The 25,345-nt window shown below is 54.3% G+C and overlaps 2 protein-coding genes across 4 annotated transcripts; one reads left to right on the top strand and one right to left on the bottom strand.

Moving 5' to 3' along the window:
- Positions 1-1,589: 1,589 nt before the first annotated feature.
- CUNH11orf68 (chromosome unknown C11orf68 homolog) lies at positions 1,590-4,240 on the bottom strand. Of its 3 annotated transcripts, none has more exons than XM_033205931.1 (2): positions 4,003-4,240; positions 1,590-3,002 (listed from the first exon to the last, which is right to left on the bottom strand). In XM_033205931.1, the coding sequence occupies exons 1-2, from the start codon at positions 4,125-4,127 to the stop codon at positions 2,243-2,245; spliced, it is 885 nt and encodes a 294-aa protein (XP_033061822.1). In that variant the 5' UTR covers positions 4,128-4,240; the 3' UTR covers positions 1,590-2,242. The 3 variants fall into 3 exon arrangements, with proteins under 3 accessions (XP_033061822.1, XP_033061823.1, XP_033061824.1); XM_033205932.1 differs by having other exon boundaries at positions 1,590-2,999; positions 4,003-4,238; XM_033205933.1 differs by lacking the exon at positions 4,003-4,240 and adding an exon at positions 3,419-3,946 and having other exon boundaries at positions 1,590-3,111.
- An 84-nt stretch (positions 4,241-4,324) lies between these two features.
- On the top strand, positions 4,325-6,638 carry DRAP1 (DR1 associated protein 1). The gene is made up of 7 exons (XM_033205934.1): positions 4,325-4,639; positions 4,876-4,948; positions 5,044-5,137; positions 5,439-5,558; positions 5,665-5,758; positions 5,979-6,067; positions 6,412-6,638. The coding sequence occupies exons 1-7, from the start codon at positions 4,598-4,600 to the stop codon at positions 6,515-6,517; spliced, it is 618 nt and encodes a 205-aa protein (XP_033061825.1). The 5' UTR covers positions 4,325-4,597; the 3' UTR covers positions 6,518-6,638.
- Positions 6,639-25,345: the final 18,707 nt, after the last annotated feature.

Raw genomic sequence — 25,345 nt, 5'->3', positions numbered from 1 at the left:
TCCGGCCATCAGGGCTGCAAGGCAGGTGCTCAAGCAGAAGGAACAGCCCGAAGCCCAGGGTTGTGTGCCAGTGGGTGAAGGAAGTAACAGATGGCTCCAGCAGAGTGAGCATGGGCAGAAAGGGGTGCCCGATGGAAGCGGGGACAGTCGATGGGCACCAGGTCACAGCCAGTGCAGGAGAGTGGACTCTATCCTGCAGACTGTGGGGAGCCATGGAAGGGCTTTTGGCAGAAGGACATGGCCACTCTGCAGGAGGGATCTGTTGACTTGGCTGTGGAGAATGGAGGAGGGACAAGAGGGTGGAAGTGGCTTGGGAGACAGTGGGTTGTGGGGTGGGGCAGGGCAGAGCAATGAAGAAGGGCTGTGTGTGTGACACACTCAGCTATGGAAGAAGCCCGTGCCGTTGACCCCACTTGGGCATCTCTGCGGGACCCATGAGGTGCCTTGGCCCACTTTGGTGGAGTGCAAGGCCCTGGCAGCCCAAGAGAGGCAGAGCACCAGGCTCCAACTTGGAGACCACCCAGCTCTGGGGACTTCCCAAGGCTGGGCAGAGGGAGACTCAGCCCTGGGGAAGCTCAGGGTGGGGAGGAAGCTGGAGAGAGCACTGAGCCAGCATCTCATGACTCAGCCACTTCCACCCAGTCAGCCTGGTGGCATCTCCGCTCCCCTGCTCTAAATTCCGATTTGGTGAGACTGCTGGAGGCTGAGTCAGTCTCGGCACGGCACGAGAGCTGTGTCCCAAGGGGCTCCCTGCCAGACACCCTGGCCTCCAATCAAGGCCAGGGCCAGGCACAGGGCTGGAGAGATGGAGGGGTGCGGAAGCCAGGCTCCGAGGCTCCAGCAAGTCCCAGCAGAGCAGGGCGGTCTACTGAGATCACATAAGTGAACATGCTTCGTGAGTTATGAAAAGCTGTTTTCCTCGGTGGGCTCAGGGACCTCATTGCCTGAGGAAGGGACTGGGATTCAAGTCCTAGCTCTGCCCACTTCATCGTATGACACTGAGAAAACTCCTTTCCCCTCTTGGCTTCAATTTCCTTGACCACAGAATGGAGCCAACGTCTCCTAAAGAGGTTGTGAGAATTAAATTGAATACATATGAAAGCGCTTTGCAAACTGTCCAGTGGGCCCTATGACGGTCAGGACGGTAGGACAATATGAATGGCGGGGCTTCCAGAAAGACTACCTAGGGTTGCACAGGTTGTTCACTGCACCAGGATGTCCAGCCTAGGGTGCCGAAATCCAGCCCATCCCATCCTCTGCTCCCCAAACCACGTACCCTGGCCTAGGACTGCCTGGGCTTGGTACCTTTCTCTAATATGCACAAATGTACCCTGAGGGCTAGCAGTGGCCCCTCAGACGTTCCTGGAGGGATCAACCCCTGGAATTATGGGAAATCTCTGAGAAACTGATTTGGGATGGAGGGGAAGTGGGGCTGGTTTTGCAGAGGTTCTTAGAGACAGGGCCTAGCCTCAGCAGTGAGGCACAACTTATTGCTGAGGCAGCTGTGGGGGCCTGGCCAGGTCAGCGGGGTAGTCTCTCCTGGCCCTGCCTCTCCCTAGCAACCAAAACAGGTAACCACCAAGACAGTATTTTAAAAAACACTCAAGACACAGACCCAAGCCGGGTTTTATTGAAATGCCAGGAGCAGGCACATGTCAAAGTAGCCAAGGAAGGGGGGATGGTGGGACAGGCTGTGTGAGTTGGCAGGGATGCGCAGGCCTCATGTCCATGGTCCTGGCATCCCCTCTGCCAGGGGACAAGTAGACACAACTACCCTCCCCGCAAAATGGCATGCTCAGGCCAGTGGGGCCCCTACCCCTGGACCATGAAGGCTCCAAGGAGAGAGGGTGGAAGCACTAAGTTTTCTCCCTTGTGAGGGGGAAGGAAAGAAGGGGAGATGCAGGAGGAAGGGGAGGTATAGCAGGGGATGAGCGTCCCAAGGAAGTCTCTCCTCCTAGCTGTCTGCACCCAGCCCATGGTCCTGGGCAGTGGAGAGGAGCAGCACTACAAAGGGAGGCTGAGGGTTCATCCCTCAGGGAACCAGATTCCCCCAGCCTGCGGGGCTTGCATCAGCCCTGAACAGAGGGCAGAAGTTCAAGGGGACTGAAGATGCAGGTAGTTCCCAAGTGACCTAGTAGTCCCCAGAGCTGAGGGGCTTGTCCTTCATGGGACAAGGAGGAAGACAGGAGGCTCCATCCCCAGCATGGAGAGGGGAGAGGGCAGTCTCCCCAGTTTGGCCCCTCTAGGTCAGTTCCACGTTGTTGGCACGGTCAAGCACTCGGGAGCCACGGGCACTGCCCCCAAGCTGGAAACGACTCTCATAGAGAGTGGGGCAGAGGTGCCAGCGGTTGGCCCGGTAGATGCCCAGGTAGGTGTAGACATCAGGCTTGTAGGTGAGCAGGCACTTAATGCCTGCTGCACGGATGGCTGAATCCGCCTCCAGTACACCCAAGCGGTCCGTGAAGTCGTCCGTGTAAACACAGATGACCTGGCGCCCACCCTCCTTGGCCCGTGGGCTCACCTTGGCTACCTGAAGCCGGCCTTCAACCACTGCCCGGGCAATGCCAGCCCAGGCATGGTCCAGCTTAAAGCCCGGTGCCAGATGCATAAGCCACTTGCCTGAGAGCACGTGGTGGGTGATGGCGAGCTGGCGCAGGGTGCCCGGTGTGATGGGCCGCCCACTGGTCTGCAGAGCTTCCCAGGCTGCCTGCAGGCCCTGCACATCCCCGGAGTTGGGGCTGTAGCCCTGCCCATACACTGCAATCCAGCCCACAGGCTCTGAGTTGGGTGAACCGGGGTCCCCATAGCGGGTAACTTGGGATGGTGGGTACTTGGCCAACCAGGCATCCAGCTCAGTGGCAGGCGTCGTGTGGGCATCAAACACTAGCCAGGGGTCCATGTCAGCTGCCATGGCCTCTGCAGCCAGGTGCTCAGCAGTGAAGCCATCCTCACGGCCACCTGGAGAGTCCTCCTCTTCCAGCTCCTCACCTGGTTCCATCCTGCTGTGAGGGAACTGAGTCAGGGCGGGGTCTGAGACAATAACTACATGTGCCAGGCACTGGATTAAACTGTGGCCTTGGGTAAGAGTTACTGTCGATGCGCCTCAGTTGCCTCATCTTTTTTTTTTTTTTTTGAGACGGAGTCTCGCTCTGTTCTCCAGGCTGGAGTGCAGTGGCCGGATCTCAGCTCACTGCAAGCTCCGCCTCCTGGGTTTACGCCATTCTCCTGCCTCAGCCTCCCGAGTAGCTGGGACTACAGGCGCCCGCCACCTCGCCCGGCTAGTTTTTTGTATTTTTTAGTAGAGACGGGGTTTCACCGTGTTAGCCAGGATGGTCTTGATCTCCTGACCTCGTGATCTGCCCGTTTCGGCCTCCCAAAGTGCTGGGATTACAGGCTTGAGCCACCGCGCCCGGCCTGCCTCATCTTTACAATGGGATAACAACTGTTCCTGTCCTGTAGATCCGCTATGAAAATTAGATGCCTGAGGAGTGAGCGCTCCAGAAGAGTTGCTGCAGTTATTACTATTCTCCTTGACTTACAGACAAGGAAACTGAGGCTCAGAGATAAAGGACTTGCCCAAGGTCACACCTGTAGTGAGTGGCAGGGCCGAAGGGTGAATCCAGGCGTGGGAGCAACCGGCCCCAGCTACACCTCCCGGCCCTGCCAAGGCCCACCTTTTCCTGGCAGGTATCCGGAGCGCTGGCATTTAATAGAGGAAGGCAAAGAAGCGCACGTTCGCGCAGCTCCCAAGGCCGGCTCTGTAGAGCCAGGCCTCCCGAGAAGGCGTTATCGGGCCCACTTAAAGACGAGGACACTGAGGTCCAGAGAAGGAACAGGCCGTTCCGAAGCCAATGGGGCGGTGCCCGGACTCGAACCTGGGCTTGTTAGAGCCTGCAGGAGCGCCAGGCTCCGGCCGTGCCGCGCCCGCCGCCATTAACGCCCACGGCCCGAGCGGTGCTCCCGCCCCGGCCCTGCCCTGCCCCACCCGCCGCCCGCAGTCACCTCCGGCCTTCGCTGCGTTCGACGCCGGCCCAGCCCCGGGCCCGGTTCCGCTCCTGCCGGGGCTCCGCGCCACCGCCACCGCCGCCGCGCCCCACCCCCGCCACGGCCGCCGCCGCCGCCGCCATCTTAGCGCCGTGCCACCTCAACAACAACTTTATAGACAAGCGCAGCCACGGGGCGGAGCCGCCGGCCTCAGCGGCCGCAGCCGCCGCGCTGTGGGGCGGGACCGGCAGGGGAAGGGGCGGGGCAGACGGGGAGGTGCTGACTCGGGGGCGGGGCCATCGCGGGAACCCCGGGAGGGGCGGGCCGCGGGGGGCGGGGCCAACGTTCGCTCTTCTGGCCTTAGGGGCGGGCGGGAGCAGCGGTACAGACCGGGGAGGGACGTGCACGGCCCGGGAGGCTCCAAGAGGTGGGCACTAGGGCCCTGTGAGCGGCGTCTTAACCGGCGGCGCTAGGACTCCACGGGAAGCGGCGGGGGCGGAGCGGGCGGCACCAGGACCCGGGGGAACCGAGGCGGGCGGGCGGCGAGCAGGCCCGGGAGCCGGGAGGCTGCGGGCGGCGGCGCTGGACCCGACGCGGCGAGAGAGGCCCCGAGATGCCGAGCAAGAAGAAGAAGTACAACGCGCGGTTCCCGCCGGTGAGCACATGGCAGAGCCCGGCAGGAGTGGGCCCGGCTCCCGGGAGGCTTGGGCCCAGTTCCCGCTGGAAAGGCAGGCGCGCCGCGGTGTTCGGGGGCCTGGACGCCCCGCCCCCTCTGTGCCCTCCCCGCGTCCGCGTCCTCCGCCCCCTTTCTCCGGGGATGCCCCTTCCTCCCCTAGCACCCCCTTAGGGGACGGAGGCGACGGGGTCTGAACTCTGCTCCCCCACCCGAAGGCGCGGATCAAGAAAATCATGCAGACGGACGAAGAGATTGGGAAGGTGGCGGCGGCGGTGCCTGTCATCATCTGTATCCTGCCGGGAGCGGGCCGGGTCGAGGGGCGTGGGGGAGGGAGGCAGCGGGTCGCCCTCTCCCGCCCTGGCGTTCTCCTTGACGCCCCTCAGCCCGGGCGCTCGAGCTCTTCCTAGAGTCGCTGTTGAAGAAGGCCTGCCAGGTGACCCAGTCCCGGAACGCCAAGACCATGACCACATCCCACCTGTGAGCGGCAAGGAGCCGGGAGGGGCCGGCGGGGCTGGCGCGGGGAGTTCACACACTGAGGGAGGCAGAGCTTGGATGGCGAGGGAGGTGGGCGGCGGCCGGGACACCAGCAAGGCCACAGACTGGCAGAGGAGGGGCTGGGCGTCCAGGCAGAGGGAGCCACCTGAGTAAAGGAGGGCAGGCCCGGGGGCGGAGATCAGCCCGAGCTCCAGTCTGACATCCGGAGCCCCTTGCTGCCACCCACTGAGGGTTTGGGTGTCTGGGCCCGTCTTGAGTGCCAGCCCCTCCTCATCTCTTCCAGGAAGCAGTGCATCGAGCTGGAGCAGCAGTTTGACTTCTTGAAGGACTTGGTGGCATCTGTTCCCGACATGCAGGGGGACGGGGAGGACAACCACATGGATGGGGACAAGGGCGCCCGCAGGTGGGGCCAGGGCCTGGCATACAGTGGGGAAGGCCAAGGCCACAGGGCTTGGGGGTGGCCAAGGAGTAGGGAGACCTCCAGGCAGATGGACTGTACCTTCCCAAAGGGGCCGGAAACCAGGCAGTGGCGGCCGGAAGAACGGTGGAATGGGAACGAAAAGCAAGGACAAGAAGCTCTCCGGGACAGACTCGGAGCAGGAGGTGAGTGAGGCCCCAGCTCTTCGCCCTGCCCTTGGTGATGGGACAGACAGCCTCGCCCCAGGCTGAACTGGCAGGAGGCCAGCTCTCATCCTTTTCTGCGACCTCTTTGCACCCGGTTTATTTGTAAATTGGGGCTGTGAGGGTCAACTGCTGTCCCTGCCACTCCCAGTGATGGGCCTGTGTCTTTTCTTGTCAACTCTGACCTCTGTGGTGCTCACAGGATGAATCTGAGGACACAGATACTGATGGGGAAGAGGAGACATCACAACCACCACCCCAGGCCAGCCACCCCCCTGCCCACTTTCAGAGGTGAGCAGCCCAGACTCCCTAGAGCCAACTTACCCTTCCTGTTCTCCCAGGCCCCTCGGTCTTGTTGATTGTGGCATATTTGGGGGGTGGGAGGAGAATAACTGAGGAGACTGAGGAGGGCTCAAAGGCAGGAGACTGTTCTCCTGAAAGATCCTGCTCCACCTTGCCAGGGCCCGTGGGTGGGCCCTGGGCCTGCCCTGCGTGAGCTGCCCTGGGCCTTGGCCCCATGGATCTGGAGGGTGGTGGGGGGAGGGTCAGGTGGGGGAGGGAGGGGCTTGGCAGCTGCCCCCGTGGAGGGCATGGTGGGGCTCAGGCCTGACTCCCTCCTGCCTTCTGCTCTGCAGCCCCCCGACGCCCTTCCTGCCCTTCGCCTCTACTCTGCCTTTGCCCCCAGCACCCCCGGGCCCCTCAGCACCTGATGAAGAGGACGAAGAGGATTATGACTCCTAGCGCCTTCTGCCCCCCAGGCCATAGCCCCTTTTAGTTGGTTTTAGTTGCTCTGGGGGGAGGAGAGAAGGTAGAGCTGTTCTTAAATTTATTAAAAAAAATAATAAAAGGGAACCTCAGTGTCTGTTGCAGGCTCTGTGCAGGACATCATGGTTGCCATCCCATCCACCCAGCTGCCTTCCCCACATGAAACGGGGAGCTGGGGCCAGGTGCGGTGGTTCACGCCTGTAATGCCAACACTTTGGGAGGCTGAGGTGGGTGTATCCCCTGAGGTCAAGAGTTCAAGACCAGCCTGGCCAACACGGTGAAACCCCGTCTCTACTAAAAATACAAAAATTAGCTGGGCGTGGTGGTGTGCCCCTGTAATCCTAGCTACTAGGGAGGTTGAGGCAGGAGAGTCGCTTGAACCTGGGAGGTGGAGGTTGCAGTGAGCTGAGATCACACCACCGCACTCCAACCTGGGTGACGGAGTGAGACTCCATCTCAAAAAAAAAACTGGGAGCTGGGGCCGCGTCAGTGGCAGGTGAGGTGGCAGTGAGGGGAGAGAGGGATCATCTGGGGAGGCTGGAGGCCCTGGCTCTGCTGAGCGCACCAGGGCTGCCGACAGAAGGCAGGTGGGAGAGCTCGCAAGTGCTGGGCATGCGGGGGACACCTGCCCCGTGGTGCTGCTGACCCACCGTGGGCTGCTGCCCTGCTCTCAGCAGCCTCTTGTGTCTCTGATGGAGACTGTTCTGCCCCCTGTGGGCTGCTGTGAGGGGATAAGTGGGACAGGGAGCAGGAACAGGTCTTGGAAACTGTAGAGTCCTGTGCCCGGTGTAGTGAAGGGCATGTGGAAAGGAGCAGACATAGCAAGATTGTGGAGGGCCTTGAAGGTGGTTTTTGAGCAGGGCGGTGACACAGTATGTTCATCCAGATAACCTTTCAGAGCAGACCCAGTTGCGTGTAAAGCAGAGGCACTCAGTGAGGTTGGGGAGGGCGCAGGTGGCCCACGTGGGGCCTCCTGGGGCCCGCAAGGCATTCAGTTTTAAAGGTCTAAATGGTGGCGTATGCCTGTGGTCCCAGCTGCTCAGCAGGCTGGGACAGGAGTTCGAGGCAGCAGTGAGCCATGATTGCACCACTGCACTCCAGCATGGGCAACAGAGCAAGACCCCGTCTCAAAAAAAAAAAAAAAATCTCAAAAAGAAAACGTATACATATAGTCTGTTTCTTAACAAGCTCAGTGGCTTTCTCTTGGGCACTGGTGGCAGCAGGGAACTGACTTGGAAGTCTGGGTGAGGTGATGGCAGCTGGAGCAGGACGAGGTAGGGGCACAGTGAGCGGTGGGCAGACTTGGGTCTGTGCTGGCCTCAGCCTTCAGCGTGGAGATGGCCGACTGCACATGGAAGCTGAGGGGATTGTTAAGGGCGGCCCCCAGGTTTCTTTCTGCAGCAGCTTTGGTGGTCAGGGGCTCCTTCCCTGCTGGGGGACACAGGAAGAACAGGTTCAGCCTGAAGGTCACAGTGTGGCTGTGATGAATTGGGGGTGCCTGTGAGGCTGCTGAGGGAAGGTGCTGAGTGGATGTGTGAATGTAGGGGGACAAAAATGCGTGTGAGCCTCAAAAGCAGGTGACCTCGCTGAGCACGGGGTGCTGGTCAGACCACCAAAGGAGATGAGAGAGCCCAGAACCGGTGCCACCCAGGATCCACGGTGGTGCCCATGCAGGTACATCTGGAAGCAGGGAGAGGTCAAGTGTCAGACACCGTGGACAGGAGGTGGCGCCTGCAAGGCGACCCTCAGCTTTCCTGGCGACTCCACCAGTGCTGCTTGGGCCTTGGTGGTGGTTGTAGGGGGTGAGGGGGCTGGAGGTGAGAGACCCAGAGGTGTGTGGAAGCAGCACTTAGGGATGCCAACCACAGACCACTCAGAGTGAGGGGCACAGGAGTGGGGAGTGGTTTGTTTATTTACATATATATTTACATTATATATTGTATATACATAAATTTTTCACAGTATATGGATGCATAGGGGTGGTTTTTAGATGGCGAGAATGCAAGCCTTTAGAGAGGATCTGCAGGGATAGGATGGGAGAGAATTGATGGGGTGAGGTGGGGGAACCTCAGGCCAATCTCAACCTGTCAAGGGACAGGGCAGTGAGTGGGTTTTGTGGGGAGGATTGAGGTAATTTTTTTTTTTTTTTTTTTTTGAGACGGAGTTACTCTTTCACCAGGCTAGAGTGCAGTGGCGTGATCTCAGCTCACTGAGAATCGTTTGAACCTCCACCTCCCAGGTTCAAGCGATTCTCCTGCCTCAGCCTCCTGAGTAGCTGGGATTACGGGTGCCCGCCACCATGCCCAGCTAAGTTTTGTATTTTTAGTAGAGACATGGTTTCACCACGTTGGCCAGGCTGGTCTCAAACTCCTGACCTCAAGTGATCTGCCTGACGTGGCCTCCCAAAGCGCTGGGATTACAGGCATGAGCCACTGCACCCAACCAGAGGTAACAATTTTTTTTTAATTTTAATTTTTTGTTTTGTTTTGTTTTGGAGCCAGGGCCTCTCTTTGTTGCCTGGCCTGGAGAGCAGTGGCATGATCATGGCTCACTGCAGCCTTCTGGGCTCAAGGGATCCTCCCGCCTCGTCCTCTGGAGTAGTTGGGACTATAGGCGTATAGTGTGTGTGTGTTGTGTGTGTGTGTGTGTGTGTGTATGTGTAGAGATGAGGTCTCACTATGTTGTTCTGGCTGGACTCGAACTCCTGGGCTCAAGTGATCCTCCCACCTTGGCCTCCCAATGTGCTGGGCTTTCAGACGTGAGCCACCACACCTGGCTGGTCTTCACAGCTTTTATCTGATGGTGTCTGACTTATCTGTGAAGCGTGGGGTGGGTCTCCTTCCCTGAGTAAGAGACCCAAAGAAGGAGAAGGTGGGTTAAAACACCCCAGGCTGATGGGAGGGTCAACGATTTGAGACATGGAGAGGAGACAGCCCTAGGGAGCTGGAAACGGGTGTCTGCAGGCCCTGCCTGCCTCTGGGTGCCCTGCTTTGGTAGCAGTGCCTTTTTTGGTTTCCTTTCAGGAACCATCTCTCCTCTGCTGGGACCTGTGCTTTGTGCAGTTGAGCGCCCTCCCTGGGGCTGCGGGGTGGGAATGGCACACCAGGCTAGCCCATCACAGAGCCACCCACACTCCACCACTGATGGGTGCAGGGGTGGGGTCCTGAGCCCTGGGACTTCAAGTGGGACCATCAGGAAAGGGTTTTGACAAGATCGCTGGCAAGATGACAGCGACCACATTGGGGCAGCAGAGCTGGCGGAATGAGTGTGGGCTGCCGGGAGCTGTTGGAAGCTACTTATTACCCTGAGGGAACCATCCTGCCTGAGAACAAAACCAGCACAGAGAGCAGAGCCAAGAGGTCCAGAGACAAGAGCTTCCTGATGCCATCTGGGCACCTGGGGCTGAGCTGGCTTGAGGCCTGTGGACCTTGGACTTCTTAAGTCACATGAGCCAATAAACATTTCCCTCCTCTAAGCCAGTTGGGTTTCTGTCACTTGTCATTGAAAGAGTTCTGGTTGACATAGGGCCTGTGGACAGGAGGTGGATCCCACTGGCCCAGGGGCAGCATTCTCAAAACAGATTGGGGTGGACCCAGGGAAGGTAGACACTTGGGGTCACCAGAGCAGAGGTTGTGCCAAGTGCGTGTGAGGAGTGGGAGAGGGAAAAACCCCTGGAAGCCTATTGGCTGGGTCCATCCAAGAGGTGAGAGTCAGAATGGGGAGGGTTCAGGGTGACGCCTGGGAAGGCGAGGAGGCCGGGGTGCAGGGTGCGACCCTCACTGCATCCAGGCAGAAGGCCCGAGGAGGCCTAGGTGGGCAGGAGGAGCTGCCTGGAGCAGCTGGCCTGCACCTCTGTATTCTTGGCCTGCTGGTTCAGCCTTGAGGTGGAGCACTTAAGACTGGAACCTCTGGAGCCAGGCCCAGGGTCCAAATCCTGACTCCTCCACTTACTAACCTCAGACAAATTCTCCAACTTCTCTATGCATCAGTTTTCTCATCAGATGCATCTGATGTTATCAGACTAGTTGTTACCTATGTTAATTATATGTACTATATATTTTCTTTTTAAAAACATATGTACTATATATTTAATAGTCACTCCTCAGTATCTGGGGTATTGGTTCCAGGACCCCCATGGATACCAAAATCCGTGGATGCCCAAGTCCCGAAGTTGGCTCTGCAGAACCTGCCAATAGGAAAAGCCAGCCTTTCATATCCACGGGTTTCACATCCTGTGAATATTGTATTTTTGATCTGTAGTTGGTTGAATCCACAGACGTAGGACCCGCGGGTGTGGAGGGCCAACTGTACTGTATATACCTGTATGAGGGCAAAGCTTGCTGATGTCACAAAGCCCAAACATACAGGTTCAAATGCAATGGAAGTTTGTATATTGCTTACGTAAGGTTCATAATGGGATTTATCTGATCAGTGGGCAGTACTTCTCTAAGAGGGGCTTCAGGGCCTTGGCTCTTGTGGTGCCATCTTAGCCCATGATTTCCAAAGTCACTGTGGAAGGGGAAAGCTCAGAGCCCATGGAAGTTTTTATGGGCTAGGATGGCAAGTAGCCCAGTGCTTCTGCCCACCTCCCACTGGCTAGTAATTTCTGCTGACCTCACAGGCCACGCCCAGCCTTTGCCAAGTGTTAGGATGCAGCCTCCTGAGACAGAGGGCAGGGGCCCAGGGGAGATGGTGCTCCTGCCTGGGTCACGTGGCCTCTGGGTGCCTCCTAGGAGTGGTGAAAGATGGCCTCTGCCCAATGGGTGCCACTGGCCACTGGGAAGGGGCAGCCTATCAGTGTCCTGTCTGCAGAGCTCCGCTGGGGAACCCATGATTTTCTCTTTTTTCTAGCCATGAGACACCTTTAGCCTAGTCCGTCTGAATGTCTTGCTCTGACCTCAGCTGCGCCCAGGGTGCAGGTGTGACCTGTATGTGGCGTGGAGAGCAGCTTCTGAGGCCGGCATGGCAGCCAACAGTGACACTCCCTGCCGGTTGAAGAGCCGCTCTCTATAGCCCACCACAGGGTTCAATCAGCAGATGTTTCCTGAGCACCCAACATCATTACTCAGCAGGGAAATGAGATAATAGTCACCCACCGATTAAGAGTCTGACATCCCTGGCCAGGCGCGGTGGCTCATGCCTATAATCCTAGCAGTTTGGGAGGCCGAGGTGGGCAGAACACCTGAGGCCAGGAGTTGGAGACTAGTCTGGCAAACATAGTGAAACCCCATCTTTACTAAAAATACAAGAAATTAGCTGGGTGTGGTGGTGGGTGCCTGTAATCCCAGCTACACGGGAGGCTGAGGCAGGAGAATCGCTTGAACGGAGGAGGCGGAGGCTGCAGTGAGCTGAGATTGCACCATTGCACTCCAGCCTGGGCGACAGGAGCAAAACTCCATCTCAAAAAAAAAAAAAAAACAAAAAAAGAGTCTGACATCCCCAAGTACTAGAGAGGAGGAGGCTACACAACACTCATACATGGCTGGTGGAAATGTCAGTAGGTACAACCACTTTGGAAAACCATTCAGCAGTTTCTTATTAACACACACACTTCCCCTATGACCCAGCAATTGCACTCCTAGGTAGGTACCCATGAGAGATGGGGGCATAGGGCCACCGGAAGACATGTACGAGACTGTAGCCCCAAACTGGAAACAGCTCAAATGCCCATCAACAAGAGCGTGAATACATAAATGGTGGAATGTTGTATGATAGAACAGCAGTAAAAGGAACCGCTGTCAATGCAACACCGTGCGTAGATCTTGTAGATCTTACGTGGAGCAAAAGAAGCCAAACAAAAAAGGACATGGGCCAGGTGCAGTGGCTCACACTTGTAGTCCCAGCACTTTTGGAAGCCAAGGTGGGCAGATGGAGTTCAAGACCAGCTTAGGTAACATAGCGAGACCCTGTCTCTACAGAAAAATACAGACTTTAGCTGGGCATAGTGGTGCCCGCCTATAATCCCAGCCACTCAGGAGGCTGAGGTGGGAGGATGGATTTAACCCAGGAGGTAGAGGCTGCAGTGAGCTGAGATTGCTCCACTGCATTCCAGCCTGGGCGACAGAGTGAGACCCTGCCTCAAAAATTAATTAGTTAAAATGAAAAAGAGTACACACTAATGTAATTCATTTAAGCCACGCTCAGGAACAGGAAAAACTAATCAACGGTGATGGAAGTCAGTACATCTGTAAGGGGTGGGGATTGGCTGGGGGTCGGGTACAGGGAGCCTCTGGAAGTGTTCTTCAACTTGAACTGGGTTACATATAAAACGATTAAGCTGTACACTTAAGATGGTGCACTTCTCTGATATCTTCATAAAAGTTTTACTTAATCTTTATCTATCTATTGAGACCCTATTGCACGCCAGACACTGTTCTAGGTAGTGGCGATTAAGTGAACAAAATGTTCTTGGAGTTTATTTCTGAAGCGGTGAGACAGACAATATAGATGAATTGTGCCGGGCACGGTGGCTCACGCCTGTAATCCCAGCACTTTGGGAGGGTGAGGTGGGTGGATCACCTGAGGTCAAGAGTTCAAGACCAGCCTGGCCAACATGGTAAAACCTTGTACTAAAAATACAAAAAACTGGCCGGGTGTGGTGGCAGATGCCTGTAATCTCAGCTACAAGGGAGGCTGGGGCAGGAGAATCGCTTGAACCCGGGAGGCAGAGGTTGTAGTGAGCCAAGATTGTGTCATTGCACTCTAGCCTGGGCAACAAGAGTGAAACTTCGTCTCAAAAAAAAAAAAAAAAAAAAAAAAGAATCGCATGTCAGATGGTGATCCATGCTCTGGGAAAAATAAATAAAGCATAATAGGCGGTCCAGGGTGAGAAGGGAGGCCTGCATTCTTTTTTTTTTTCTGAGACAGAGTCTCACTCTGTCTCCCAGGCTGGAGTGCAGTGGCACAATCTCAGCTCACTGAAACATCCGCCTCCTAGGTTCAAGCGATTCTCCTGCCTCAGTCTCCCGAGTAGCTGGGATTACAGGTGCTCACCACGCCCAGCTAATTTTTTGTATTTTTAGTAGAGACAGGTTTCACCATGTTGGCCAGGCTGTTCTCAAACTCCTGACCTTGTGATTTGCCTGCCTTGGCCTCCCAAAGTGCTGGGATTACAGGCATGAGCCACGACGCCCGGCCTTGAGGGGCCAGCATTCTAAACTGGGTTTCAGGGAAGACTCTGGTGACGGTGAGTATGGAGTGCACGGGCTCACAGCCCTCTGTGGGGAGAGGGCTCCAGGCAGAGGCAACAGCAAGGGCAAAGGCTGGGAGGATTGGATTTCATCTGTCAGTTTCCCTGTGGTCTCCTCTGCTCCCACTGCCTCAACCACCACTCAGGGCCTGACTCAGGGACCACCAGCTCTGCACTCAGCCCGCCTTAGCTGAGAGGTGTCCTTGTGGCACTGGCAGCCCCTTGGGCCTGAGAAGCTTGGTGCAAAGGGAGAAGGAAGAGGCATGGGGTGCTGCTGGACTTGGGGCCCCAGAGGCCGGGGAAGGAGGCAGAGGGGTAAGGAGAGTTGAATGACTGAGTGAACCTGCTCGTCGTCTCCCAGCCTCATCCCTGGCCTGGTCAGGGAGCTGACGTGCTCTGGGATCTGTTGACTTTCCCTTTCCCTCTCTGGGCTTTGCCCTCCACAGCCATGAAATAGGGCTGCGGATGCCTCTCCCGTGGTTCATGAGAGGCAGGAGGCGTTGCAGCAGTGCGTTGCTCTGTGCTTGTCAGGTCTGAGGCCACTGTCAGTTTCTCTGCACCCCCGAGCCCTCCTCTGGGAGAGATGTCCTCATACCCCCACCTTATGGATGAGGAGACTGAGGCTCTAGAGGTGAGGTAATGGCCCAGAGGTAGGCAGGAGCTTGATCTAGGCATATGTGTCGTCTAGGACATGGAGAGGTGGAGTTAACAGCTTAACCCCCAATACACACCCAAAGGCCATCCCTTTCTCTGGCGCAGGGACAGTTGGCTCCAGGACATAGACACGACCAAATTCCCACTCAACTAGGCTACAGGCCCTGAGGCAGGGGACTGGCGCCCATGATCTGGGCAATCTACCAGGGGCCTGTCCCTCCCCTCTTGGGTGCAGGGCCTTTTTTTTTTTTTTCTGAGACAGAGTCTCACTCTGTCTCCCAGGCTGGAGTGCAGTGGCCAGATCTCAGCTCACTGCAAGCTCCGCCTCCGGGTTTACGCCATTCTCCTGCCTCAGCCTCCCGAGTAGCTGGGACTACAGGCGCCCGCCACCTCGCCCGGCTAGTTTTTGTATTTTTAGTAGAGACGGGGTTCACCGTGTTAGCCAGATGGTCTCGATCTCCTGACCTCGTGATCCGCCCATCTCGGCCTCCCAAAGTGCTGGGATTACAGGCTTGAGCCACCGCGCCCGGCCAGGGCCTTTGATGAGAGTGGGTCTGGACTTTCTCGGGGGCTCCTTGTAGCCAGGAAGTGACAGGGCTGTGTGACTACTTCCCATCATCAGAGTGAACTATCTTTATTCTGAAATCCCATTTTTCCTATTGTGTGTGTTCAAATGTCGTTTTAAAAAATGGAATAAGATTTTGGCCAGTAGTCAGAGAGCTGCAAAGAAAAACAGGATCCCACACGATGCCCATCAGATAAAACAGAAAATCAGATAAAACCTGTTGCTAGTAAGGCTGCCAGTGAATGGAATTCTGGCATTTGGTGGGCGTGTAAGTTAGTGGGGATGTTTGAAAGGGCATTTTGGCAGTTGTGTGTCCCCTGGCAGGTCCACTCCTGGGTTAAACCTCTCACAAGCAGAACAGATGTATCCCAGGCATGGTTTGAGGTAGCAGAAAAATCAGTGTCCATCACTGGGCAACGGCCTGGGCAGAGAGCGACAGGGATGGAGCTTAAATGCAGAGTGCTGAGTGAAAAATAGTCAAATAGAGCACCAGAAACAAAAAATGCAGACATACACAGGAATGCTCTATACAGCATTTCCGCCACTTACTCTGTTACCTTGGACAAGTGACTTTAAGCTGTCTCTACCTCTGTTTTCTTTTTTCTTTTTCTTTTCTTGAGACAGTCTCTCTCTCTGTCGCCCAGGCTGGAGTGCAGTGGAGCAGTCTTGGCTCACTGCAACCTCCACCTCCCAGGTTCAAGCGATTCCCCTGCCTCAACCTCCTGAGTAGCTGTGACAACAGGCACATGCCGCCATGCCCGGCTAATTTTTGTATTTTTAGTAGAGACGGGGTTTCACCATGTTGGCCAGCCTGGTCTGGAACTCCCGACCTCAGGTGATCTGCCCGCTGCAGCCTTCCAAAGTACTGGGATTACAGGTGTGAGCCACCACGCCTGGCCTATTTTCTTTTATAAATAAATAAAAGAAAGACAAGGGAATGGCACTTGTGATCCAGGCCCTCCACCAGGGGTCTGGTCCCTCCCCTTTTTGGTACAGAGCCTTTGATGAGAGTGGGTCTGGACTTATACACAGGTGTGTGCGTGGAACAGGGCATGGAGAGGTGAAGTTAACAACCTATCCTGCCACACCTCAGGCCATTCCTTCCAGGTTGCAGGGATGCTCAGCTCCAGGACATGGATGAGACCATATAGATACAAATATATATGTATATGTCTCTCTATACACAAATATATACATATTTATATGTATATGTGTGTGCCTATATGTGTGTGTGTGTATATATATACACACATATATTTTTTGAGAGATGGGATCTCACTTTGTTGCCCAGGCTGGTCTCAAACTCCTGACCTCAATGATCCACCCACCTCAGCTTCCCAAAGTGCTGGGATTACAGGCATGTGCACCCCCGCCGGCCTCTACCTCTGTTTTCTTTCTTTTCTTTTCTTTTCTTTTTTTTTTTGAGACAGACTTTCTTGTCACCCAGGCTGGAGTACAATGGCACTATCTTGGCTCACCACAACCTCTGCCTCTCGGGTTCAAGCGATTCTCCTGCTTCAGCCTCCTGAGTAGCTGGGATTACAGGCATGCGCCACCACGCCCGGCTAATTTTGTACTGTTTTTAGTAGAGACAGGGTTTCTTCATGTTGGTCAGGCCGGTTTCAAACTCCCGACCTCAGGTGATCCGCCCGCCACGGCCTCCCAAAGTGCTGGGATTATGGGTGTGAGCCACCGCACCCGGCCTACCTCTGTTTTCTAATCTGTAAAATGGGGATCATAATAGCACCTCCTTCAGGGACATGTGATGGTTTCATGAGATATGATACGTAAGTTGCTCAGCATAGTGCCTGGCATAGAGTAAGTACCCAATAACTGGTGCCTGCTGTTACAGACATTTATGGAAATAAGATCCTGGAAAGCAGATTGGAAGGGCATGTGCCAAACAGACAAGGGGGCATCGTGGATCAGGGCAGCAGGAATAAGACTGGGATGCAGGGAAGGGGAAAGCCCATTGAAAAGGGAAGCTTCAGGCAGGGCACAGTGACTCATGCCTGTAATCCCAGCACTTTGGGCGGCCGAGGTGGGTGGATCACCTGAGGTCGGGAGTTCCAGACCAGCCTGACCATCATGGAGACACCCCGTCTCTACTAAAAATACAAAATTAGCCAGGCGTGGTGGCGCATGCCTGTAATCCCAGCTACTAGGGAGGCTGAGCAGGAGAATTGCTTGAACCCGGGAGGCGGAGGTTGCAGTGAGTTGAGATCGCGCCATTGCACTCCGGCCTGGGCAGCAGGAGCGAAACTCCATTTCAAACAAACAAACAAACAAGCAAACAACAAAGGGAAGCTTTTGAGGGCCCTATGGCTGCATGGAGTGTCCCAAACTAAGGCGCATGTCTGCTTGATTCTATGCACCCTGTGTTCAAAAAACAGAAAAGATATTGTCAGAATGGGCCCAACCTTAGGGGACAGCATCACATAGGGCAGGGTAAAGCATGGCCCTACAGGATTCATGGGATCATACATTGTCTTCATTCAGTCACTCAAGAAGTATTTGCTGAGGCCGGGCGCGGTGGCTCAAGCCTGTAATCCCAGCACTTTGGGAGGCCGAGACGGGCGGATCACGAGGTCAGGAGATCGAGACCATCCTGGCGAACACGGCGAAACCCCGTCTCTACTAAAAAAATACAAAAAATGGCCGGGCGAGATGGCGGGCGCCTGTAGTCCCAGCTACTCGGGAGGCTGAGGCGAGAGAATGGCGTCAACCCGGGAGGCGGAGCTTGCAGTGAGCTGAGATCAGGCCACTGCACTCCAGCCTGGGCGACAGAGCAAGACTCCGTCTCAACAAAAAAAAAAAAAAAAAAGAAGTATTTGCTGAGCACTTACTCTGTGCCAGGCTCTGCTCTGGGCTTGGGGAAGGTGAACTCAGAGAAAACACACAGAGCCTCTGCTCCCAAGCTCGGTCCAGTTGGGGGAAGGGGCAGCAGGCTGATGGTAAACAAATAGGCACACACACGCCTCTACAGGGGTAGCGGGGAGAGGGGACCCCAAGGAGGCCAGCGTGTTGAAGCCACAGTAAGCAAGTGGGTGGGCAGGGCCCTGGTTCCTCCGGGGTGGTGGCTGCCCTGGTTTTAGCCACGGATGCTCTTCCATCCCAGCCCGGTGCCCAGGGTCGGTTTCACTTTCCCCTTACTCCTTTTCTTAGAGTTTGGTTTCTGTTTTGTGGGTTCCCTGCCCCCCTTCCGCCTTTGCCTGGAGTTGCAGATTAGCCTAGTGGTTCTCAACCCTGGCTACACCTTAGAACCCTGGGGAGCTTTTTTTTTTCTTTTTTTTTTGTTTTTGAGACAGAGTCTCATTCTGTCTCCCAGACTGGAGTAGAGTGGCGTGATCTCGGCTCACTGCAAACTCCGCCTCTCAGGTTCAAGTGATTCTCCATTCTGCCTCAGTCTCCCCAGTAGCTGGAATTAAAGGCACTCGCCACCACGCCCAGCTATTTTTTTTTGTATTTTTAGTAGAGACAAGGTTTCACCATGTTGACCAGGCTGATCTCAAACTCCTGACCTTAACTGTTCCACCTGCCTCAGCCTCCCAAAGTGCTGGAATTACAGGCGTGAGCCACTGTGCCCGGCCAACCCTGGGGAGCTTTAAAATACCCAGAGTTTTAAAAGATCTGGGCCGGTCTTCAGTTAGATCAGAAGCCCTCCGCCTCCCAGGTTTACACCATTCTCCTGCCTCCGCCTCCCAAGTAGCTGGGACTACAGGCGCCCGCCTGGTCGCCCGGCTAGTTTTTTGTATTCTTTATAGAGACGGGGTTTCACCATATTAGCCAGGGTGGTCTCAATCTCCTGACCTTGTGATCCGCCCGTCTCGGCCTCCCAAAGTGCTAGGATTACAGGCTAGAGCCACCGCGCCCGGCCTGGTCTCCTCTTCTTAACTCGGTGAGAACAGTGGTCCCCCTCCCAGCGCAGCGGCAGGAAAATCACCTTAGGCAGGCGGTGGGACCTAGGCAATGTCAGGGCTCCTCTCCTTTATCTTCCGTTGCTCAGGGATCACAGCCCTGAGCTGCCCTTTGCCTAATATCTGAAAACACTTGTTTCCTGTGCTTTGTCCAGTTTCTTAACTGTTTGTAGAGAAAGGGCAATTTCAGTTCACCTTTCTTCCTCAAGGCCAGAACCCAGAGTCCCTCTTCATCCTTTGAACTCCCCAAATCCTTCACCTGTCACCTCTCCAAGTTTCTTCCTGTGCTCTGGCTGGGATCGTAACTGTGCGTGCAGGTTTCACCTCCACTTCTGGAAAGTGCCCCTCTCGGGGGCACAGGGCCTGTCGGATTCACGTCTGTGTCTCCAGGATGTCTCGCAGGGCCTGGCACGTGGTAGGTATGTGGTGCGCATATTTTTGTGCATGGCTCTGCCCCGCCCTTCTTCCTTCAGGCCACCCCAAATCATATCCCTATCCCTAGAGAACTGACGCCCACCCCACTCCAACCAGGTGACACCTCCAGGACCACTGGTCAAGATATCCTCTCCACGGCCATTGGTTCAGGGGTGGAGACTCAAGACAGCACATGCGGCCGGGCACGATGGCTCATGCCTGTAATCCCAGCACTTTGGGACGCTGAGGCAGGCAGATCACCTGAGGTCGGGAGTTCAAGACCTGCCTGGCCAACATGGCAAAACTCCGTCTCTATTAAAAATAAAAAAATTAGCTGGATGTGGTGGTGGGCGCCTGTAATCCCAGCTACTCAGGAGGCTGAGGCAGGGAGAATTGCTAAAACTTGGGTAGTGGAGGTTGCAGTGAGCCGAGATCGCACCACTGCACTCCAGCCTGAGCGATAGAGTGAGACTCCGTTTTTTAAATAAATTACCCAGTTCCAGGTTTTCTGTTATAAGCAACAGAAAATGGATGAAGACATTTATTTTTATCTTCATTAATTTATTTCAGCCAATTGCATGCCAGAGGGACCTGGCTACTACAAGACACCATTGTATACTTGCTGAATAAATGAAATAGTATTGATTTGCAAACCACATTCCCAGTGCACCTGAGGTGGCTTCCAAAAAGAATAAGGAAGGTAAAATTTAAAATACAGAAATGGAGATTCAAGAATGTGGATGGGTGCAGTGGTATACACCTGTGCTACCAGTGGTGCACTCCTAGCTACTCTGGAGGCCTGAGGAGGGAGGATCACTTGAGCCCAGGAATGTGAGTCCAGACTGGGCAACATAGCAAGATCTTATCTCTAAAAACAAACAAATTTTAGGCCGGGTGTGGTGGCTCAAGCCTGTAATCCCACCACTTTGGGAGGCTGTGGCGGGCGGATCACCTGAGGTCGGGAGTTTGAAACCAGCCTGACCAACATGAAGAAACCCTGTCTCTACTAAAAACAGTACAAAATTAGCCTGGCGTGGTGGCGCATGCCTGTAATCCCAGCTACTCAGGAGGCTGAAGCAGGAGAATCTCTTGAACCCGGGAGGTGGAGGTTGCAGTGAGCCAAGATTGCGCCACTGCACTCCAGCCTGGTGACACAGCAAGACTCCGTCTCAAAAAAAAAAAAAAGAAAAAAGAAAAAAAATTTAGGCCACATGGGAAGGCTCATACCATAATTCCAGCACTTTAGGAGGGCAAGACAGGAGGATCACTTGAGGCCAGGAGTTTGATACCAGCCTAGGCAACATAGTGAGACCCTGTCTCTAAAAAAATTATTAAAAAATGTTTAAAATAGGCCGGGCGCGGTGGCTCAAGCCTGTAATCCCAGCACTTTGGGAGGCTGAGACGGGCGAATCACGAGGTCAGGAGATCGAGACCATCCTGGCTAACATGGTGAAACCCCGTCTCTACTAAAAAATACAAAAAACTAGCCGGGCGAGGTGGCGGGCGCCTGTAGTCCCAGCTACTCGGGAGGCTGAGGCAGGAGAATGGCGTAAACCCGGGAGGCGGAGCTTGCAGTGAGCTGAGATCCGGCCACTGCACTCCAGCCTGGGCAACAGAGTGAGACTCCATCTCAAAAAAAAAAAAAAAAAAAAAAAAGTTTAAAATAAAATAGTAAAATTTAATTAACAGAGTAAATAAAGATCAGAAACAATAGCATAAATATATAAATATGCAACCCATAAAGGCCCATAAAGGTGCTTTATTGATTCAATATCAAACTTAGTTCTGAGCTTTCTGGCAGCCAAAGCAAAAACCTTTTTTTTTTTTTTTTTCCCAGAGAAAACTTCTTCAGTGGAAAGAAATTTTTTCCTAGACTTTACCTGCAAAGGAACAGTTTCAGATGGGGCCCACAGTGTGATGTGACAAAGGCCAATCCCAGCCACATTCGGACGGCCAAAGCCTGTAATGAGCCTCCCACAATGAGCCCTTGGAGAATGGGTCCAGGCGATTCAGTTGTTCTCATTTGGGCTCGCCTTGACCTCTCAGTGCCTCTTGTTATAGCTGGTCGCTTTCTTCCTCTTTGAAACACTTTCTTCACTTGGATGGGGGCCCTCACTCTCTTGGCAATCTTCTTCCCCACTGTGGGCTCTGGTCTTGTCTCCATGGCCACATCTCCCTGACCTCTCTTGACCTCTGAATGGTGGTGGGCCCAGGCTCAGACCCCTCCCCTCCCCTCCCCTTCCCTGCCCTCATTTCCCCTCCCCTCCCTTCCTTTCCCCTCCCCTCCCTCGCCTTCCTGGCCCAAGTCCTCCAGTCGTCTTCCGGGATGACAGATCACTGTTTCCACCGCAGGCCCTCCAGTCTAATTTCTACTCACAGCCAGAGGGAGTGCAGCCATTACATTTTTATGCCATTTCCTCACCGTCCTGTGATCACCTAAAGTTACTAAACAAATCTCTATTAGAGTGCCCAGTTTTGTGTAGTAGCCAAATCCCAGAACTTGATTTAGAATGAAGTATTCTTGGGCTGGGCGTGGTGGTACGCACCTGTAGTCCCAGCTGCTCGTGAGGCTGAGGCTGCAGGGATCGCTTGAGTTTGAGGCTGCAGGGACCCGAGATGGCACCACTGCACTCAAGCCTGGGCAACAGAGCGAGAGTTTGTCTCAAAACAAAAAAAAGAACAAAGCGTTTTCCACTTCTGGCCATTGCAGCCCCCACTGATAAGGAGTGGGGGAAGTCGGGTCTGCGCCTCTCCCTGGCCCCACTCCCAGGCTTGAGAGGACGCTGCCTTTGCAGAACAGGGAGGGAGGGCAGTGGGTGCAGAGAGTGCATGCTGGATCGACACTGGCGGCAGATGGCATCTCCCTCCCTGGGTGGCAGCTGTCTAAAGCTGGCCCCTGCCCTCTGAGGGTTTTATGGGCTCCCTTATGCACTACCCCCTTGACTGAAACTCCTGGGAAAGGGGCAGTGCCTCTCTGTTGACTAGCTCTGGTTTTCTTTCAAGTGGCATGCACTAACCCACTCTGTTGCATACCCTGTGCCAGAGAAAACAAGTCCGTGGGGCCAGACCCCTTTTTCCGTTCCCGCTGTCCAGTGCCCACTGCAGTTCACCTCCTTTCTGGAGACCTTCCCTACCAGTGACCCACTGGGGTGCCATGACTGCAGGGAGCCCACCTTGAGCTCTCTGGGGGGCTTCCTTGAAGCACTTCTCACCAGATTTGGGGTTAGAAGGCAGCTCTCCAGCTCCACCCCTGCAGACTCAGTGCCATAGCAGCTCTTTCCAAATCAAATCACTGCCCCTTTCAAATCCACCCTTGATCCCTTTATACTCTTGAGGTGGATGAGGGGCTTCGAGAGTGGCAACATGCGTTTCTGCTTTCTTTAAAATTCTGCAATTTGGCCAGGAGCAAGCACTTCACTTCGGCATTTCATATCTGTTCCATTCTGGAACCTCAGTTGAATATTCTTTCATGCTGTTCATCCTTAGGACAAACCCAGAATTCTTTCCCTGGCTACCAGGCCCCACGTGATCTGACTTTTGAGCCCCCCATGGAGGTTTATTTATTTATTTTTTTGAGACGGAGTCTCACTCTGTCGCCCAGGCTGGAGTACAGTGACGCAATCTCGGTTTGCCGCAACCTCCACCTCCCAGGTTCAAGCCATTCTTGAGCCTCAGCTTTCGGAGTAGCTGGGACTACAGGTGCATGTCACTATACTCGGCTAATTTTTTTGTATTTTTTGGTAGAGATGGGGTTTCACCATGTGGCCAGGCTGATCTCAAACTCCTGACCACAAGCGATCTGCCCAGCTTGGCCTCCCAAAGTGCTAGGATTACAGGTGTGAGCCACTGCGCCCAGTCCCCCATGGAGTTTTAAAATATCAAAATACCCACCTAGGCACAGTGGCTCACACCTGTAGTCCCAGCTACTCAGTAGGTTTGTTCTAGTCCAGGAATTTGAGTCCAGTCTGAGCAGCATAGCAAAACCCCATTTCCAAATAACATAAAATATCTAAATACCAAAAAATATTACAAATAATTGTATGTTGGTAAATGTAGAAACTTAAGCAAAGTAAATACCTTTCTGGGAGAATGTGAAATCTCAAAATTGGCACAAAAATTTCAAAACTTCAGTAGACCCAAAACCAGGAAAGAAAATTGAGTAGCTCATGCCTGGAACCTCAGCACTTTGTTTTGTTTCATTTTTCAGACGGAGTCTCACTCTTGTTGCCAGGCTGGAGTGCGGTGACGCAATCTCGGCTCACTGCAACCTCTGCCTCCCATTTTCAAGCAATTCTCCTGCCCCAGCCTTCTGAGTAGCTGGGATTACAGGCACCGCCACAACGCCCGACTAACTTTTTTTTTTTTTTTTTTTTTGAGACGGAGTCTCGCTCTGCCGCCCAGGCTGGAATGCAGTGGCCGGATCTCAGCTCACTGTAAGCTCCGCCTCCTGGGTTCACGCCATTCTCCTGCCTCAGCCTCCCGAGTAGCTGGGACTACAGGCGCCCGCCACCTCGCCCGGCTAGTTTTTTTGTATTTTTTTAGTAGAGACGGGGTTTCACCGTGCCAGGATGGTCTCGATCTCCTGACCTCGTGATCCGCCCGTCTCGGCCTCCCAAAGTGCTGGGATTACAGGCTTGAGCCACCGCGCCCGGCCACTTTTTTTATATTTTTAGTAGAGACGGAGTTTCACCATGTTGTCCAGACTGGTCTCGAATTCCTGACCTCAGGTGATCTGCCTGGCTCAGCCTTCCAAAGTGCTGGGCTTACAGGTGTGAGCCACCACTCCCGTCCTAACCTCAGCACTTTGGGAGGCTAAGGCAGAAGGATCATTTGAGACCAGGAATATAAATTCAGCCTGGGAAACATAGTGAGACCCTGTCCCTTGGGGAAAAAAAAACACTAAAATAGGCAGGGCACAGTGACTCACGCCTATAATCTCAGCACTTTGGGAGGCTAAGGTAGGCAGATAACCTGAGGCTAGGAGTTCGAGACCAGCCTGGCCAACATCGTGAAACTCTGTCTCTGCTAAAAATACAAAAATAACCTGGATGTGGCAGCACATACCTGTAATCCCAGCTACTCGGGAGGCTGAGGCATGAGAATCACTTGAACCCAGGAGGTGGAGGTTGCACTGAGCTGAGATCAACTACTGCACTCCAGCCTGGGTGACAGAGCAAACTCCGTCTCAAAAAAAAACAAAACAAAACTGAAAGAAAAAGAAACTTGTAATCTGAGACTCCAACGTGAAAGAACCCAACAGAAATGTTTTTATAGGGTGGTTCTACCAGCCTTTGGAGGAACAGATGGTCCTTATCTCATACCAGTTGTTACAGAAGACAGAAAGAGAGAAGGTTGCCCAATTTCTTTTTTTTTTCTTTTCTTTTTTTTTTTTTTTTTTTGAGATGGAGTCTTGCTCTGTCGTCCAGGCTGGAGTGCAGTGGCGCGATCTTGGCTCACTGCCAGCTCCGCCTCCTGGGTTCACACCATTCTCCTGCCTCAGCCTCCTGAGTAGCTACAGGCGCCCGCCACCACGCCCGGCTAATTTTTTGTATTTTTAGTAGAGACAGGGTTTCACCGTGTTAGCTAGAATGGTCTCCATCTCCTGACCTCGTGGTCCGTCCACCTCGGCCTCCCAAAGTGCTGGGATTACAGGCGTGAGCCACCACTTCCAGCTCCAATTTCTTCTATGACCCCCGCCCCCAAGCCAGGTAAGGACAGTATCAGAAAAGGAAGGTCTGTACACAGCATTTCATTGTGGACACAGATGTTAAGCGTAAACTAAATAGAATAGAATATAGGAAAATACCCCACCTAAGGATAGGAAAAGGGTATCTTAAGACTCCCAAACTACAAAGCTCTATTCAGAACATTTATGAATCTAACTCCATCAAAATTAAAGATTTTTTTTTTACTAGCCTTAAAAAAAATTAAGGATTTCTGGTCAGGCACCGTGGCTCACACCTGTAATTCCAGCACTTTGGGAGGCCGAGGTGGGTGAATCACTTGAGGTCAGGAGTTTGAGGCCAGCCTGACCACCATGGTGAAACCCTGTCTCTACAAAAACT

The sequence above is a fragment of the Trachypithecus francoisi genome, unplaced genomic scaffold (genome assembly GCF_009764315.1).
Source record: "Trachypithecus francoisi isolate TF-2019V2 unplaced genomic scaffold, Tfra_2.0 Lachesis_group8, whole genome shotgun sequence".
Lineage (NCBI taxonomy): Eukaryota > Metazoa > Chordata > Mammalia > Primates > Cercopithecidae > Trachypithecus > Trachypithecus francoisi.
This window is presented reverse-complemented; position numbering and strand designations above follow the sequence as displayed.